Source organism: Lagopus muta, chromosome 7 (genome assembly GCF_023343835.1).
Source record: "Lagopus muta isolate bLagMut1 chromosome 7, bLagMut1 primary, whole genome shotgun sequence".
NCBI classification, from domain to species: Eukaryota; Metazoa; Chordata; class Aves; order Galliformes; family Phasianidae; genus Lagopus; species Lagopus muta.
This window is the reverse complement of record NC_064439.1, coordinates 30,903,082-30,923,112: the sequence shown is the minus strand read 5'-3', so window position 1 is coordinate 30,923,112 and position 20,031 is coordinate 30,903,082. Positions and strand designations below refer to the sequence as shown.

The window sequence follows — 20,031 nt, the reverse complement described above, 5'->3', positions numbered from 1 at the left end:
TTGCAGATTTTATAAATAATTTGATCTCCTATATTAGGCTCCACATGTAGAAATCAGATTGCTTACAGTTGGAGGAGAGATTCTAAAAGATCACTGTTTTTGAATCAAGCATAAACAGAGACTTCTCGTTTAAAAAAAAAAAAAAAAAAAAAAGAAGTTAAGAATTGTGAGATTTAAGAAGTCAGTTTAGGTTGCGCAGAGAAAACAGGTGCAGAAAACAGGGCAAAAGTTTATTAAATGACAGAACATCAGGTTACAGTTACAAACTTGTTCACTGTTTAATATTAAAGGTTATCAACAGCAAAAGGCTTCAATCAGCATTTGGAAAGCATCCCACAGAACTGCTCACAGTTGTTGTTTTCATCAACAAAAAGGAAGGAATTCGTCTTCTGAGATTTCAATAACAGAAATACATTAATCACACTAACCAAGAAGTCCAAACTATTTTAACAAGTGTTTTAATAACATTAATTACATACACACTAGAAATCAAAAATCATTACAGTTCAATGAAAATAGGACCAGGCATTTTACATGCTACTTTAAGTAAAGAACAGTGACATAGGCAAGCTAGCCTGTTATCACAGAAGGAAGTGCCAGAATGATATATTCTGCTGTTGACTGTTATTGTACCCGAGGGCTTCCTGGTTTCCCTGCTGCTGCACCTTGCCCATTACACACCAATTTTTCACATTCTTCATCTGACAACATGCATCTTCAATAATTCCTCTGCAAAATACTAGTCTGCCAACAGCACTGTCCAAGAGCAACACCCAGAGGCTAAATATATTGCTACAGAAACTCTGAACATTAACCTTTCTCCCTCTCAAGAAAGGTGAACTATAGATAAGCAACAGTTTCCTATTAAAATAAATAGATAACAAAACTCTTTCAGGGGTAATGCTAACAGAAAAGCACTGCAGGCAAGAAAACACACTCAATATGCCAACCTACAGTCAACAATATCTAAGAGCAGACGATACACACGGTCGAAAAGACAAGCAGTGATTACTGCAACAAGTGTGTGCAGTATTCCACTTAGCACAGCAACACTGTGAAAGAGCCACTGAAACAGTGTTTGCTATTTAGAAATCTTTTAGTGCAGAAAGATAAAAGAGGCAGCTTGCTTCCTATTTTCCTGACCAATTGTGGAAGCTGTTCTTAAATCTTGAAGACAATTACAGTAGGAAATACCTTGACTGCAGTAACAAAAATCTTAACTGAAAAGGTAACACCCTAGAGTGTCTCTAGCAGGAACATGTATTCTGAAACTGCAGCAAGAAGAGGGATAGAAAACTGGATACAAAAGTCACTAGACCTTAATCTTAAATATTTCTGGCATTAACAAACTATATTTCGTAAGTGCAAAGCCTATATAACAGGAAAAGAAAAGGGTAACAAATTAAGAAAAAATTACATATTTCTGAGCTCTCAGATATGTACTTGAAAGAAAACACTGATTATATAAACCTCACAGAACATGACTGCACCTACCAAACCTTTTATATTTTGAGATTTTAAATCAACAACTGATCTCGAACCAAAAACAAGTGTCAGACACCTGATGGACAAGTTCCTTGTCTACTGGGTAGGGTTTACTGCATTCTTCTTGGAGTTAACTACATCTTCCTCTTCATCTGTCTTCTCAGAATCATGTTCCTCAGGCGGCTCATGCTCTTCAACTAGCTGTGAAGGAACTGGAATGGCATCAACTAAGAGGAAGCAATCATCCCTCAGCACCTGCTCAGCTGTCAGTCTGTCACAGCGGAACAAATTCAGGATAAGAGATTTAACTTTATCATCCTACAAACAGAGGGAGAAGAATTTCATCAGCAAGCAGAACAAACATGATTCCAAATAACAACCAAGTATTTGATGAACAGGTCTCGTAATTGCACAATAAAAGCAAGTTTTCCACATCAGGTTGGCCAACTTAGAGCTAGCAGATTTCACAGAAGAGCAAAACGTTTGTTTCAAAACACCAATTCCATGAACTAGTATAGATTAGAGAAATTCCAAAGTCTGCCTTTTTACTGGAAAGGAACAGAGCTGATGCTAGTGACGCTCTACAACATAAACTTTCAACTTCTCCTATCACTTTATACAATAACCAAAGTTGGGCTCTAAATCAACAGCAGCTGTTTTGCTATTCAACCACAAAGCTACACTTCAGCTTCTTGGATTTTTCAGAAGGATTACATAGCAAATGCTTGGAACATCAACAGTGATAGTCTGCTTACTTAAAACACCAGAACACAACTGCTACACACGCACATAAACATCGGTTGTTGAGGAAGGACATGCACTGGATTCGGATAAGGGAGCTGCAAGGAACGCTCAAGTGTTCACCTAGAGACATATTACCAAAACAGAGCATAAAAAGAATCTTTCCACAAGAGCACTTGATTGACTGTAGCCTCTGCAAACCAGCATCACCACCTACCTGGCTCAATAAGACAGCAAAGCACATAAATTTCATTCAGACAAAAGAGGATCTGTGATGGAAAGGAATACACACAAGCTGCCAAAAGCTTGAAGACAGAAGCAAGCAGACAACTTCCAACCCCCACTGACTAGCCAAGTGGCTCAAGAAAATTAACCTTTCCCCAGATAACTGGAAATCTGGGTGAAAATATGAGATCTGAAAACTGTTGATCTTACAGATATAAAGGATTTTTAAAATGCTTACAAGACATTAGGAGTGCTTGAAGGAGAACCTCTAGACAAAAGCATTCAAATATCTCATGCACTACAATGCAGGGGTAAACCATGCCTATACGCTTCCTCAGTAGAATTAAAAATAAAGAAAGTCCAAGAATTTATGGAGCTTGAAAAGCTTTGCTCTTATATATTTCCACGTCAAGTGTTCATCAACAAGATCCCTTTTCTCATCGGTTTCTCACACTACAGCAACTGAAAACTGACCCCCCAAGGTAATACTGCTGTAGGAAAACATTCATTGCACTTCCTTGGTCTCGTTTACATCTTTTTATAAATTTACAAAACTGAACACTGACATACATCAAACACTGAAGCTGAGCATGACCAACTGGGTAGCTACAAGATGCTGTCTCTACTCACGACTTCTCCTCAGCAGCTACCTAAAATTAATATCCCCTTTTTGAAGTTGAATGCTACCTTCCTGCATCAATTTTACATTTCTGGAAAACAATAAATATTTTACTAGATGCAAATGTACAGTTCCTCTAGGCACAAGACTGAGATGGAAGAGAAATTACCGGCCTGTCAAAAACTTGCACATGGGCATAGAGATTAATTCTGAATAAGGTGATTATAGATAAGGTCCTTAAAAGCAACATACATTTTCCCCAAGAACCGGGGCAAGTATTAACAGCCAGAGGTCTAAGATTTTCCTCAAGAAACAGTTGGAATATATTTATTAGTATCACAGTTCTTAGTAAACCCTCAGGGGTGTTCCTGGGGATTGTAGGATACACAAATAGTTTTCCCAACAAACTCTGGTAGTTGGAGCACATGCATCAACACATATCAAGAATGAATTCTTCAAAATGAACGATGATGCATTGATTATGATTGTATCACCCATCAAGGTTAAAAAAAGTTCAGTGAAAAAATAAAGCAATCTAAAAACGATAAAGAAGAATATTGATCCTTCAGACAAAAGCAGTTGTTAGGATTTCAGAATGTACCTACTAGAGAAGAAGAAAAAAGATAAACTGAAACTGGCTCTCTCTTATGCAGGAATCTTATGGAAAACCAAAGTGAATCATTTCTATTTTTATGTCTGTAGAAACTCTTCTACTTCCTTAAACAAGTTTCCCTTATGAAAATTAACTTTTTTGAGTATCTAAGGATTACACATAACCCTAAATGATGCACTGACCAGTTCTGTACAAGCTTCATGGAATAAAGTTTAAATCCTACAGTTAGCACTAATGGTGATTCATGAAGTACTGGGTCTTCTCTACAATACTACACATTTCATGAGATTCATTTAAATCTTTAATTAAGAACTGAGAACCAATAATGAGAAATAAGAAATACTATTTACAGGATCACCTCACTGCTCAAATGTTACATTTTTAATTCGTTTTTCGTGACACTGTCACACTTGAATTAATTTTGCAAAGGGAGTTGATAGACAGTCCTGTGCTTTAGTAGCAGCAACTTCATCACTGGAGAACATGGCTGAATGTTACTAAAAAGACACTGTAGAGAAGATAAGCAATCTAATAAAGTTATTTACAGTACTGGGCTATGCCGTGATAACACACTGGAAGCACAACAGCCATGTTAGTCTAGGACTGCCTGATACCGTTTCTTAACTTAAACACAGTAACAGCTCAGCTCAGAACAAACAGAACTCTAGTAAATCTACATCAATCTTTGCCCCATGTTATCTAAGACATCTTTGCAAAGCATTCATATCATTGATATAGAAGCATAACCAATCATATCATTGATATAGAAGCATAACCAATCATATCATTGATATAGAAGCATAACCAATCAAAAAAGTGATTTATTATCAGTTTTGTTTTCCCTTGCTAAACAACCAAAACTTACCCAACCACCAGCACCTCTGCTGTTTCGTCCTCCACTTCTCCATTTAAAGTATTTTTCTGCTTCTCTGGGCAACGAGGAGACTTACCTCTAGTTCCTCCCTATATTCCTAAGGCAGCTTGGTCTACTACGTAATACTTAAAAACTAAACAGCTTGCAGGGCTTTTGTAATAGTGTAAGGCATGATTTAAAGAGTCTCACAGCCTTCTCAAGTCTCAAAAGCAAAGGAGTAGATTAACACGTGCAGTAAAATCAGTAGAAAAAGTAGGATCTCCAATGATTTAAAAAAGAAAAATAGAAGTTGCCCATTGAAGGAGCTGGGAGAAGCAGAGGAAAAGAGCAAAGCAGTCACTAACTAGAAGAGAACAAGACCTAGCAGAGGTTTGAGGCAAGTGATTTGAAAAAAGGTCCATTAATTTCCCATGGGATTTCTTTAAACTATGTATGGTGGCATAAAAGATGGAATAACATTAAGACATGAGAAGAAAAAGGCAGCACCTGCAGCAAATGCAGAAGTTAAAAGCAGGCAAAAGAAAAGATCTTAAGTCCTGGCAGGACGACAGAAAGCTTATGGGAAAGAGTCACATTAGAAAATAAACCCAAGGAAAGAGAAGTACTCACATTAATAAAGATCTAGAGAAGGCCATAAAAATATCTAACTGCGATTAACATCCAAGAGATGTTTCCTATCATAAGCAAAGAATTAACTTCAAAATCAAGACAATGGCTAACACTAAGTCTCAAAACACAGAGCGAAAATACAGTTCCAGGAGTCAACAGTTGCTGATGCTAAGGCAGGCATAGCACAATGGCTGACAGAAAAGAGTGAAAGCATCAAAAGAAGTTCATATCATGCACGGTTGTCTTATGCCTCTGGATTCCTTTCAGAGGCAAGGGAAAGCTTACGTTTCACACACACAAAAAGAGAAAATGGGCAAAAGATAAGGAGTATGATACTTCTTTACAACTGCAATTAAGTGACTAAAATGGAAGTTGGCCATGTTATTAATGCTCATGAATTATGCAATTATTATGTAAAAGACAGATGAGCAAAATCAACTTCCTTGACCTGAGAAAAGAGGTTCCTACCTCAATTATCATCTGAGGCACAAATCTCAATTATTTATTTCCAAGTCTTTAATTGGAGGATACCAAGTTACATGCAAAGTTGTTCTTCTGAGGTTAATTTAATTATTAAGAAAACTCTGGAATTTTCCTCTTCCTCAAATATAATTTATGCATGCCATCTAGAATATTCAAGTCAGAACACTTTCAACCCAGTACATACAATTTTTTTTTACTTTCAAAAAAAATATTATTAATAGATATCTCTAAGTAACACCAGTCTAATCTGCCTCAGACAATACACATACCATGCCAACTGCATCCACCTCAGGCGTTCCATCTTCTTTTATGCCAAATTCCTGGTTTTGAATGCAAAGCTGTAAATTAAAAGATACCTAATACGTAACACTGTTTTCTCCTTTAGTTTAAACAAGTATCAGTCAGGAAGATTCAAATGAAAATGATTGCTGTGGAAAACAGTTGCTTCTATTGACTTGCTTGTATTTTCACAATAGGGAAAAATACACAGGGGCCTCGGGGTGCCCTTGCACAGAAACAAGACTCATATAAAAATACAGTATTAGAAAAGCAACTATCAGATGTCCAAAGAAAATGGACTCTGAAATATGACTCAAAGTCGATGCCTAAGCTGTATATTTAATTCCATACCCCACAACACCTCTTAGAGTGTGCTCTAACAGACAGATGTGAATCCTACACCCATCAATGAAGTGAAATTTCCCCATCCCTTTACTATTGCCCAGAAAACTATATCTATATTCAGCTTTTTTTTTTTTTTTCTCCCCTCAAAATTCTGTTTGCAAATTAAGCTGCAAATTCCTCTGTACAAAGACAGGAGAAAGAAGCATCTCTTTAATCAGTGCTGAGCTCTTGTGACACAAGAGCCTTCAAGAACTCACAAAACCACTGTCTCCATTTTACAGGTGGCAGGACTGTTCAGAAGAACACCATTTCAGACACCTGTCATTAAACTGGTATCTGCTGAGTCAACAAGCTGAATATTTTCAAACGATCAATACAACAAGACTGAGCTACAGATTAATTAAATATACACAGATTACTTCGAAATTCACCTGGGGAGCTTGGATAGGGTTTCAAAAGACTGCAGATATTGCTGCATCCCAGATATTCTCTTTGAGTAGAGCCAGCAATTACCATTTGTTATGGTGGCTTCATTTTCTCCATTTATTTCACACTCACTTTTTTTCACTCACCGGGAATTCAACTTTTAATAAGAATTTTTTTAAAGCAGATGAAGATCTGAGTGGTACTGAAATCATTCCAACCAAACTATACCATATTAATAAGTTACAAGCATTACAATATTAAGCTATACTTTAGTTTATCTACTTCCATAGAAAAGTTACTCAATTTTAAGCAACTGCTACCTAAACTGGGAGGAAAACAAAGAGTTATGACTTTCATATGAACAAGGCTCATCTTCTCAGCAGACGTAACTGGTAGAGGATAAAAATTAACATGCAATTTACAAAGCATCTCCAGATCCTGTGACACAGAAGGAATTAACAAAGCTATGCTGCACAGCCGATTGAACTGCCCACATTTCCCAAGAAGATGAAATGATGTACCTGGCCCACCAAGAGGGACTCAGTGAACTGGCCCCAACATACCAAGTGTTCGTGAAAAATCATTGCATGACAACATCAATAACTGCTGGGTAGCTCATGGTTTTTAAAGCCTATGAGGTTTGAAGTCTTCCATTTGGAACACATGACATTGATGTACTGAGCTAAGGAAACTGCAGTGCAATACTAGAAGCAAAAAAAGGACAAGGAAGAGGAGATGCTGTGTAACACACAACCTAGCACAGGAAAGCAGACTGCTTTCTCCTCCCCTCTGACACATCACACAAGAAACAAAATATCCATTTGAAAGTCCTGTTCTTACCCAAATCAAACAACAGGAAGATGAAGGCAATTCCTCATGGGCAAGGGTGAAAGAAAAAAAGGCTCACAGTGAATGAATTAGTAAGAGCCAACAATCCACAGCATGAGGAACAGTAACAGTTCTTGGTCATGTTACTACACTCTATGTAGATTACATTGCACACCTAACAGAAAAAAAAACCTACTTTCTGCTCAGTCTTAACTCCCATCTGTTCCACAACTACCACCTAGTTTAAAAATTTCAAAGAATCACCATAGAATGGCTTGGGTTGGAAGAGACTTTGAGGATCATCAAGTTCCAGTCCTCTTGCTACAGATGTAGTCAACTGCTAGATCAAATACTACATCAGGTTGTCCAGGGACCCATCCTACCATATGAATGCTTATTTCTCCAAAATATTTCAAAGTAGAAAATAACATTTATTCATTTATTGCTACATGTGCTACAGTACTATTACCAGAAACTCTCTCATAAGCCATAACTCACCCAGAACAGAAGGCAGCCATAGGCATACATGTCAGAGGCTGGAGAAGCTGGCTGCCCCATCTTCAGTTCAGGAGAAACCAAGCTCAGGGTACCAACAACCATCGTGTCTGCAGCAGCACGTTGCTCCTGCGGGAAAAAGCTGCACTCAGAATTTCAAGTGAGACCAACAGCATGTTGCAGCAGAGGCATCACCCTCTCTCTTTAAACAGGTCAGCCAACTTTAATCACAACATTCTATGCTGACTTCAAAAGAACCATAATATCCTCTTTTTTCTGACAGAAAAAATTGTGTGTAAAGTAGAAAGGAGATAAAGTCACACACACCTATCATCTCTAACTGTAATAGAATACACTGCCAGATTTTAGCCCACACTAGAACTATCAAAGGTCATAAAGGTGATAACACAAACTGTGACACTTCTCAAATGACAAATGTATCTCACAAATTGTGGATACACTTCATTTTTGATACATAACTGACTAAAAAAAGAAAAATCACTGCAAGTTTGGATTTTGTTTTATTTTACCTCCGATTTAGTGAAGTCAAAGTCTCCAACAACTCCTTGCTTTCGATTCACAGCAAAAACATTATTTCCATGCAGAGATCCATGTACTATGTTAGCTTCATGCAATGTTTGCAGACCCTGGGCCACTCCTTTCATCACTTTTAATGTCTCCTAGCGATTTAATTCAGGTGCTTATTAAAAAGATAGATACAGGAGAAACAAAGCAAAACACTGTTTTCTTCCAAAACTAAGATTTTACTGATTTAAGATTCATACAAATTCAAAGTTTCTGATAACTGTTCTACAGAGTATAGATTAATGCCCAGTGTGATTGTGATAACCTGCAGTCAGTCAAAAACAAATTGCAACCACTAATTACCAAATCACTAATATGAAACAGAGAATTAAGCTAAAAATAAAATTAAAAAAAAATCCATGCAACATGCTTTGAGAAATGCACCTTTCAAGTGTCTCCAAGTTAGCAACCAGAAGCTTTAAGCCATCAAACAGAACTAAGGAAAAAATTTGTACTGGCTTCCTGCTACCTCTTCTTTGAGAAGGGCTGGCAGCCAAACTGCCAATGAATTGTGCATGGAAAGGAAAGAGGGGAGAGACACACTGAGGCTCCCAGAGAGCAATCTCCTCCCTACCCAACAAGTTCTTTATTCTCCAACACAAGAACGTCCACACTAACAAACTTGACACGCTCACTCCAGTCTTTAAACATACTAGTCAGACAGCTGAGGCATGGATTTCAATAAAATAGCAAACCCAAGCAAAATCTCATGGAAAATTACAGTCTACTGCTTGACAAAATGCTAATCAACCTATTCTGTGCATCTCTACATTCAAAATTCAGCCACCTAAGGAAGACTACTGTTGAAACTCCTTCAGCAGCAGCAAAATGGTAAAAGCAGAGTCCAAACTCATAAAAAGGAACACACTGATAGTCTAAGTAGTTGTACTTACTTCTAAAGTTAAAGGTGCATCAGCCTGTACAGCAGTCAGACTTGCTCCAGGGTAGTATGGGACCATTAAATACACAAGAGGATCAGACTTCAACAAGAAAAAAAAAATGCATTACTTCAAAAGTCAGGAATACTGGACAGTTTCACATGCACTAGGTATATGATGAATCAATTGATTATCTAAACTATTTTCTTAGTAAACATAAACTAAGGTCAGAAAGTAAAAAAGAAACTGATTCAATGATCCAACTTTAAATATGTTAAAACCTCAAAGTTCAACTTGAAAGTCTTCCAGCTTAAACAAAAAACCACCAGCATTACAGGCTTGAATCTTGCCTTGCAGAAAAGAAGAAACAATAGTTGTAATAAACTGGATTTCTCCTTCTGCTGATCCCAGGCTTTGCGATACTTGGCAACTCTCTCTATCACTTTGGCTTCTGAGCTCACATCCACAGAGTATCCCTGAAAAACAAGACAAATACCCAACCTCCTGTTTCTGATGCCTGTAACATCACCACGTGACACTTATAGCTAAAGAAAGGCATGCTGTTACATTCTAATAACTTTTTCTTTATATAAACTAATTTCCAAGTGTCTTATGCCCATTTATCAACACTTGAAGTCTGTACCAGTGAAACAAGGAGCAAGTCTCACATTTAATATTAAGTCCAAAACAGTTTTTTTTTAAATAACAATGCCTCCTGTAATACTATATCCCTTGGATTTTTAATTGGAAGCACTTTGGAAAAAAAGCAAAGCAAAGCAAAACCAGCAGTTCTGGAGTTTCACCATGAAATCATCTGGAAGACAAACCTGCATTTACAAAAAAAAAAAAAACAAACAAAAAACACTAGAGGAATGAACAAGCTAAAGGGCCCATCAAATACCAGAAGGAACAGTCAGCAGAAGAGAAGCACTATTTACTACAGCTGCCCTCAAATAGGGAAGAAAAAAAATCAGTAGGCAACAGGAAAACAATCCAGAGGGAGAACAATGTTGTGTTCTACAGGCTAGTGCTATGTGCTAGCAGGTTTTTGAATGCAGGAACTGAAAAGAGACAGCAGAGTTAATTCAGAATCAGCAGATTCACGAGCCAAGGTCTTACCTGCAGTGGTACCTGAAAGCCTGGACAAACATTACCTTTAGAAGAACCTTCTGATCCTGAATTTCTGAACACACCAACGGCCGCCTCGTGCTCAGTTTCTTCATGGGCTCAGCATCTAAAAGGTCTCGCTCCAGGCTGTGCGACAGAAGCCCACCTGAATTCTGAAGCACACATACACACACAGAGCTGGGCTAAGAGTACAGCTTTAACAGTTGGTAAGGTTCAAGATAATGGGCTTTGACCATCTCTCCTCTTTCTCAGAAAGCTTAGCAAAGCACAACCACAGCGGGGACTTGTTAAAATGACAGCATGTGTGAGCAAGAGTCTAGCTGCAGACAAAATGGCATTTGCAAGGCACTTACCAAAATACTGAACATCTCCCAGGAGGATGGGCAGAAAGAGATGAAAATTCATGGTAATGTCCTAAACAACAACTGACAGGGCGATCAAACACAATCTGTGCTTACCATATATGTTAGAATTCCTGCTTCTGGATACAGAAGGGGCAGCTCAGGGAACCACTTCTCTACCAAATACGCAAGTTTCTCCTGAAGGAAACAAGGCAGCTTTAAGTCACTGGCTTCTGACATCACAGATGTTGACATCTGAAAAGTACGTACTTGTCACATCCTGCATACACACATTTGTACCTCCTTTAGCAGCACCACTCAAAGTAAAACCACCACCACTTTTCTCTACCAAAAAAAAAAAAAAAAAAAACACCTCACCTCACCTATTAATACAGAGTTCAATACGGATGGATTTCCAAAAGCTCTAAGGGTGAGATCACTAATGTTAAGGTGCAAAAAGGAACTGCTTTCTCTACAATATTACACTTTTTCGACCAGACAAAAGGCACAACTTCACTCAGACTAAACAGAGAAGACAAATCAAGTAGTAACATGGACCAAAGCACTCAAATCAGCTCCAGATCCCTTACAGCCATAATGCAAGGTAACTACTGCACAAAAATGCTGTATCTGCAGAGGTAAGTTGCAAGGCAATGGTTTCAACTCTTCCCTCCAGATGGAGGGCTCAGTGAAAACATGATCTCCTTCAATTCAGGATAAATCCTATCTTAGCCTAGTTAAAAGAAAATATTCCCCTTTTCAAGAAATAATCTCTCTTCTAAACCTGATCTTCCAGTCTCACCAGCAGTTCTTCTTGGTCAAGAACTGCAGCTCATTTTCTTTTGCTTGCTTCACCTGCTTTAAGTAGGGGGGATGGGAAGGGGGAAGACTGGTAGAATATGGGGAGAGAACTGTCTGAAGAGACTGCACCCAAATACCTGCTTCCTTTCCTTCTCCCACAGATTTTGCCAAGAAAAAGCCACCTTAACATTCAACACTACAAAAAAAAACCATTTTTTTTTTAAATCCGCAACATACAAAAAAGCAACTGAAAAGCAGATGGGGCCCAAACAGCTTTATTTTAGTTGCCTAAATAATACTTACATATTCTTCTCGTTCCTTATGTATTTCCTGAAGAAGCTTATTTCGCAGAGCAGCAATTTCTTCTTTTATTCTTGTAATTTCCAGCTCACTGTAATCATCAGCCTGCATAAGGAATAACAAAGTTAGTGTATAACTCTCATTCTGCTATTATACCAAACAACAATCATCTACTATGTTAGGATTAAAAAGCAGTTTCCATGTTACAGCTCTGGAGCCTGTGTTTCAGCCTCCATTCAGGCAACCCAAAAGATTCCCTTAAAAGAAAAATCACTGTTCTTCCCAGAAGGGCTCCCTTCAGAGCCGGCCCAAACTTCATAGCAGCAGCATTTGGTGAGGGATTTCCCATGATTTCTAAGTGCTACCTGAGTGCAGTTCCTATTTTGACATGATGGGAATGCAAGTTATTCAGCTCTAGTTAAAAGGAACGGTAGTGTGGCTGGGGACTGAAAGGAATGGCTGTGTAGTTACAAGAACTCAGATCAAGCAACTTCTTAGTCCTAACCGAGCCTGAAGAACAATCTTCCAAGCACCAAAAGAACATTTTGTCCTGTCTAGTTACCACCCCTTTGAACAAAATTTGCATTTCTAAATAAACTTGGAAAAAATGACCCCTAAGATTTTCATACTTCCTCAAGGTTGTTCTTCTCAGTCAACTTCCATCTTAACTGGGCTTTCAAACTTCTCATGTTTTTTTTAATTGATAGTAAATTGTCAGAATTAGGTCGTCTATTCAGCCATTTCTCAGCTTGTTTTTTGAACTAGAAAAAAAAAGTAATTAAAAAAAAAATCACAACAACATTCAAGAATTCTATTTTAATAGGCTTTAATCCAATGCACTGAGAGAAACTGCCTGAAGCCCATCTGAATTCAGCTTTTCAGAATCTTCCCCACAAAAATAAGTTTTTTGTTGTGTTTAGTTTTGATTACATTCATAACCTGCTGGAAAACATCCTACTTAAGTTCACTTGAGTTACATACTACAGATTTGCAATGAATCCACAAATTCCAGTGCCCATTGCCTCAGCAAAGCAACACCACACAGCCACACAAAGCACCCAAACACACAACACTGTACTCATACAAAACAAAGTCTTTTCTACCTCTCTCACACTTGAACTTAACCAATCTCTCACCAACATACACTAGAATTTCCCACTGTAAGAGAGGGAAAAGGTAAAAATTTAACCTTTTTAGTAAGGTATGTCAGGAAGAATTACTAATGCAGGTCAGCATGACACAAATAAGTTAAGAACTAACCTCAACACTGGCCAGGTATGTTTTTTGTATGACTGTGATCAGATTTTGCTCTTGACGAACTTTATGCATAACTTTACTGTACGCACTCTTAATTATTCCTTTCTCTTTCTCATCATGCTCCTAGATTGAATTACAAAGATTAAAGTTTAAAAGTCATTCACTATGTATCAGATCTAGCCAGCACAGGTTCATAAAAGGCAAATCCTACCTGACGAACCTGATCTTCTATGACCATGTGACCAATGCTTCTCTGCTTCTACAGAGGGAAGCATTAGTTCTCTCAGTATTTCTTAGTTAAGTCAGTCACAGAGCTAAGTTCCTGGAACCCAAGGCTGCCCTCTGCCTGTTGCCTGGACAACATTCTTTTCTCTCTGAGAAACAATCAGAGTGATGTTTCATCACTTTCCCCCATCCCCTGGCCCAAAAAAGAAAATAAAACAATATTAAGAAAGAAACATACTGTTAAATCTGTCTTCAGCTCTTTGGAAACACACAACTCAGCTTCTTTGAGAGCTTCATCCACATTACCGGGAACTTCCTCTGTATCAGAAGATGCCTCTGAGCTCAGGTCAAAGCTCTTCAAAAGAGAGGAAAATATAAAATCAACCTTGCTATCTTCTTGTTATCTTCTAGCTTTCAATTACAAGAACAGACAAGAAAATACAAAAATCACCACTAATAGAGATCTAATAAGAACGTACGTCAAATATCACCTTTAATTGCCTGATGCTTCAATGATACAATCCATTGCTATCATAGCAATGATAGCAATTTCTAGAACATAGCAAGCAAAAGTTGACTCTTGCCTTGATCACATTTTACTTTCCTAATCTCACTATGATTAAGAGAAAAAAAAAAATATATATATATATATATATAGTAGACAAACCCTAATCCTCCCACACTATTGGGTGTAATGTGCAAAATCAACATCAATCCTGTCTACACCACCATACACAAAATGCTGATACCAAAGCTCAGTGTGGCACCCTCAGTGCTCAGTGGGCTTTTTTTTTTTTTTTTAAAATGTGGAGATAAATTTGCTTTTTTTTGTTTTATTTTTTTTTTAATGGAGATGCTGCTTGAGATAAAGATGCACCTTGGGATCTAATTCACTGCTGATAAACGGTGATGTAAAGTTAAAGATTTCCGCCAGCAAACCTTGAATACTTCCATACAAGGCAGAATTAACAGCTTTGAGATAAAGATACAGAAAACACTAGATTGAGTCAGTAAGATCAGTTTATAATTGCATTGGATGTTTTTGGCAAAACTTTGTTACTTTCGTCTACTAATTACATGCCATCTATTAATTACACTGGCAACAAGAACTGCAATGAAAATTTGTTTCTGTATTTAATGTGCAATATGCATCCTCATAATAGGAAGCGTTAAACTCTTCCTCATTCATTTACCTGTCAAGCATGGGTATTTCACTAAAAGATCACAAAAATATTTTGTTGTCTTAAATAAACAAAAACTTTTATAGTCATGTTCAAATGATATATTGCTTCCAAAAACTTTGGAGTTATACAGTGAAAAGGAGCCATTCATTCTCTAAAAACAAAAACCTTTATCTATCACTGATCCAATTCCATTCTAGATTTTGATGGATGTTACACCAGGTTACAGGCATTTACAGAATCACAGAATGGGTTGGGTGGAAGGGACTTCAAGGATCACGAAGCTTCAACCCCCTGCTTCAGGCAGGGCTGCCAATCTCCACATTGAAAATATGAGGTGTTTCTAAAAGGCCACTTTACTCCTTTACAGTATTTCAGTCACACAAGGATTAGGTAGTGCACACACAGGTTACACAAAAGCACTCTGCTTAATATAAAAGATGCTCTTTCATATGAAAGCATAAACCCTTGCCTGGTATGAGTTCCTCAAGATACACCTTCTTCCTGCGTACTGCAGCTAAGGCTTTGTGCATAACAGTAGAACTATCTCCCTCTCTACTAATGACTACTGCACACAAGCTTGGTTATATGCATCATACTTCATCTTTTTCAGAAAGAGAAAAGATAAGATTTGTTTGCTTTACCTTTAGGATGCCACTGAACAAGTCAGTGAGAATGTGCAAAGCAGCATCTGTATTATTTCTAATATCAATGAACTCCTCTATTTTAGCATGCTTCCACTTAAGGAACTGTTGAAATACCTCTTCAGAATCATTCCCTTCACAAACTTCACCATAAACCATCTCCAGAGAAACAGACAGTTCCTGTGCATTAAGCAAACAAAAACAGCATGTCAGCACATAAAAAGTACTTTTTACCAGTGCATTATATTTTAAAAAAAGCAACAAAAACAAAACAAAACATTTAATGTGGAAAGAGTAAGAACTAGTTTTATGTCAGCAGTGCTACCACAAAACCCTCTTACAGTGAAGTTCTTCTCAAAGTGGAGTATAATCCACTTTGCTGCCAAATTTCCTGGCGGTGTCTATCAGGAAATGCAATGCAGAAAAGAACAAGCACACTACTGAGTCTGATACTCCCTTCAAAATATGGAAGGAAAAGACCACAAAAAACAGATCATAAGACAGAAGTGCTCCATGCTCTTTTACTTACAGCCTGGACTTTGACACCATGTTCATTGGGACAAAAAGCAAGAACAGGTTCGGTTTATAATGTTCCTCAGAACAAAGTGAACTTGTACTAAGGAACAAGGTGAGCAGCCTGATGGCCCATGGATGGTTCTGGACACTGATATCTCCCAGTAAGAGTCATTAGGCAAAGCTCTTCTGACACTTTCATCACCACATCGATCTCCAGATGGAACCAAACCATCTCTGTGTCCAATACCCCTAAGGACCTCTGAAGTTATTTTCACTGCCTAGAAACATTTACTTCCACCTAGATGCCATGTATTCTGATAAAAGTATTAAAAACCTCCTTTTGACTGGAGAACAGTCACTGGAAAATAGATCAGTAGTACATACATAGGAAAGGCACAAAAGCTAAAGCTCATGGCAAACAAATCACTTTTAAAAATAAGACCAGTCAAATATCCTCAACAACAAGCAGACCATTATTTCAGACAGCACTTGAGAAAACATCTTAACAGAAGGCAGCCTTCCTTGCACCCAAGTAGAAAGTCATACTGAAAAACACTTGACCAAACATTACCCCCATTTTTAAGATAGGGAGTAAGGAAGACCCAGGAAACTACAGGCCAGTGAGCCTCACATCTATGCCTGGGAAGATCACGGAGCAGATCCTCCTGGAAGCTGTGTTAAGGCACATATGAGATAAAGAGGTGATTTGAGACAGCCAGCATGGCTTCACCAAGGGCAGATTTTACCTGATCAGTATGGTGGCCTTTTATGATGGAGTGACAGCATCAGTGGGCAGGGGAAGGGCAACGGGTATCATCTACCTGGACTTCTGCAAAGCCTCTGACATTGTTACTCACCACACCCTTCTCTATAAATTGGAGAGGTGAGGATTTGAAGGATGAATTGTTTAGTGAATTAAGAACTGGTCGGCTGGACACAGCCAAAGGATTGTGATTAATGGTTCTGTGTCAGGGTGAAGGCGGCCACAAGTGGTGTCTTCCAAGAGTCAGCCTTGGGACTGGTGCTCTTCAACATCTTCATCAATGACAGACGATGGCATTGAGCGCAGCCTCAGCAAGTCTGCAGACGACACCAAGCTGTGCAGGGCAGTTGATAAGTTGATACACTGGAGGGAAGGGAAGCCATCCAGAGGGATCTGGACAGGCTGGAGAAGTGGGCCCATGAGAACATAATGAGGTTCAACAACAGCAAGTGCAGGCTGCTGCACCTGAGTTGGGGAAATCCCAGGTATTTATACAAACTAGGGGAAGATCTTGAGAGCAGCCCTGTGGAGAAGGACTCAGGGGGTCCTGGCGGACGAGAAGCTGGACATGAGCCAGCAGTGTGCATTTGCAGCCTAGGAGGCCAGCTGTGTTCTGGGCTGCATTAAAAAAGGGGTGGCCAGCAGGGAGAGGGAGGTGACTGTTCCCCCCTCATCAGACCCCACCTGGTGTACAGCATCCAGATAGCTAGCACAAGAAGGACATGGAGTTCTTAGAATGGGTCCAGAGGAGGGCCACTAATATGATCAGAGGGCTGGGAGCAGCTTTCCTATGAAGAAAGGTTGAGGGAACTGGGCTTGTTTAGCTTGGAGAAGAGAAGGCTCCAGGGAAACCTTAATGTGGCCTTCCAGTACTTGAAGGGAGTGTATAAACAGGAGGGAGAATGACTGCTTACAAGGGTAGATTGTGACAGGACAAGGGGGAATGGCTTTAAACCAAGACAAAGGATATTTAGGTTAGATATTAGGAGGAAGTTTTCCCACACAGGGTGATGATGCACTGGAACAGGTTGCCCAAGGAGGTTGTGGACGCCCCATTCCTGAAGGCATTCAAGGCCAGGCTGGATGTGGCTCTGGGCAGCCTGATCTGGTGGCTGGCAACCCTGCACACGGCAGGGGGTTGAAACTAGATGAGCATTGTGGTCCTTTTCAACCCATATGATTCTGTGATCTGACTACATTGCCTTGTGCTTTTGTAATAAGTGGCATTCCTCAGCTTTCAAGTCCATCCTGAAGACGGACTGTTTCACTTACATTGTTCCCTGCAATAAGAGGACTAAAGACATTCTAGAAAGGGCTAATGAAAGTTTACTTATACATAGTGTTGCACTTTTTTCTCTTCCGCAATGGAGAAGTTTTAAGTATCACAGGCCTTCCCTAAAAAGTCTTGCTGATGCAGACAAAAACAAACAACAGCAGAACACTTCTTTCTCTTCCTTATGTGACAGCTTTCAGCTTAGTCAACATCAAAGGCTCTTTCAAACTCAGTCAGTGCTACTGAAAAAGCAACATGTAACAATTTAAGTCACTCAATCAAGAGCCTTTCCAAAAGGCAATAAAATAGAATCTTATAAAATTCTAACTTGACTGCAAATAGCATGTAGTCAGTATAATAGGTTGTTTAAAACAGTCATTCCCAGTGAGCCAGGTGGCACAAGCTTTATACGAGTAAGACATGCCTACAGAAACAGAACCTGTCACACCAGAAGAGCACCTGAACATATTCCAGACAGTCCTCAAAGAAAACAGTCCTATAAATAAGTCCTATTTCTTCCCATTTATCTTTTACATAAACATACTTTCCTAAAGCACTAGCAGCTTTATCAGCAGAAGGACATGGGAACAGATTTCAGAAGAATAACAAGCTGCTATCCAAAGTCTGTTCAATGGCCCACCAACATTGAAACCAGTCACTATGTGCAGGCATGGAATGGCAAGCGTGGAATTCAGGGAGAGGGACACACTACCAGGAACTGCCTGCATGCTTATGGACAGCTAACATGAAAAAGCTCACAAGTGTTCAGCTCACCCTAGCCTACTGTAAGGTAACATACAATATGTAAACCCACACATCTTTTTTTCTTAACCAATGCAATTTTAACACTTGGAAAGCAGGCATCTAAAAACAACTGTTTATTTGGGTCAGTTGGATTCAACTGAGGTGGAAACTGTTTGAATTTGTCTGTAGCTCAGGCCAGTAACAGTTCTCAGCAAAAAGCCTCAAGTCAAAAGAAACATGCGACAGGGTGGGTTTGCAACACATAGCCTCAGTGAGACAGGCATTAGTTCCCAATCTCCTGCTCTTCTGAGAGAGGAAAATACCGTGCTGCCCCAGAGAAAAGAGCATGACCTCTCTAGCTCCATATCATAGCAGTCATAGTTCTCACTGAATCTTCCTGTTCAGAAAAACTACTTGTATCATCTACCTTCTAATAAAAGAGAAGGGCATCAACACAGTTAAGCTAAAGCACGGAACTCAGTTAATACACACTGCAGCATGGCAGTATTCTTTCAAATATCTTTCAGACAAACTATTACAGTTTGACTGCAGTACAATTATCCAGGGAACGTTTAATGCCTACCACCTAGTGGATTAGCACAGCACAACCTTTACATTCATGCAAAAAAAAGAAAAAAAAAAAAACAAAAAAAAAAAACAAAAACACATCACAGTTTTCTTCTGTTTGGAAAAAAAAAAAACAAACCAGGAGCCATGAAGGGCCCCACATTATGGAAAGCTATGAAATGATACTCATCCAAACTTTTTTCTAAGACGACACTAACCTGCATTTCAGACTTGTAACCAAAAGTAAGCGCATCAAAGCATACTCCCAAATAGTGCTATAAAATAATTCCATTAGAAATTGAGCAATTCCCTTAGAAACTGGATGCTTTTATTTTAGTAATGCTGGTCCAACCTTATTTAAAACTGCATGCTGCCTTTAATGGGGCACTTCTTCATAGGAACCCAATTCTGTACTTTTGTGGAAGAATCACAGAATGGCTTGAGTCAAAGGGACCTCAAAGATCATGAAGTTTCAACTCCCAATAAGTGTCCAGGATTTGTACAAGCTGTCAAACTAATAACATCTTTCACTGTCCGTATACCTGCACAGTCAAAATGAAAGTACTATTTCTACAGTAAAAAAGAAGAAAATAATTTATTTTCAGTAATAAAATCCCCAATACCAGTTTGGCAGTACTTCCATTAGTAATTTTCAAGAGTTCCTACTGCATCTACAAAGACTATTTCCTCACTTACAATTTTCTTGAATTTTAGGTTCTTATCAGTGCTAGTCTTCTGTGTTTTGTGTTTTTTGAATTCTTGTTAGTCACCAAACACAATACATTAAGATAAAACTCTTGCCCAAA

General features: G+C 38.7%; 1 protein-coding gene across 4 annotated transcripts in view; it reads right to left on the bottom strand.

Annotated features, from left to right (window-relative positions):
- Positions 1–209: 209 nt before the first annotated feature.
- STK31 (serine/threonine kinase 31) overlaps positions 210–20,031 on the bottom strand; it is a 34,782-nt gene continuing 14,960 nt past the window's right edge. For 3 of the 4 annotated variants that reach the window (XM_048951798.1, XM_048951795.1, XM_048951796.1), the window contains 13 exons: positions 15,363–15,542; positions 13,776–13,892; positions 13,316–13,435; positions 12,685–12,816; positions 12,059–12,160; positions 11,072–11,152; positions 10,640–10,765; positions 9,767–9,961; positions 9,501–9,587; positions 8,553–8,702; positions 8,026–8,151; positions 5,919–5,987; positions 210–1,803 (listed from right to left, as the gene is read on the bottom strand). In XM_048951798.1, the coding sequence (XP_048807755.1) occupies positions 1,582–1,803; positions 5,919–5,987; positions 8,026–8,151; positions 8,553–8,702; positions 9,501–9,587; positions 9,767–9,961; positions 10,640–10,765; positions 11,072–11,152; positions 12,059–12,160; positions 12,685–12,816; positions 13,316–13,435; positions 13,776–13,892; positions 15,363–15,542 (1,707 nt within the window). In that variant the 3' untranslated portion in view covers positions 210–1,581. The remainder of the gene's footprint in view (positions 1,804–5,918; positions 5,988–8,025; positions 8,152–8,552; positions 8,703–9,500; positions 9,588–9,766; positions 9,962–10,639; positions 10,766–11,071; positions 11,153–12,058; positions 12,161–12,684; positions 12,817–13,315; positions 13,436–13,775; positions 13,893–15,362; positions 15,543–20,031) is intronic. The other variant, XM_048951797.1, reaches the window with a different exon arrangement.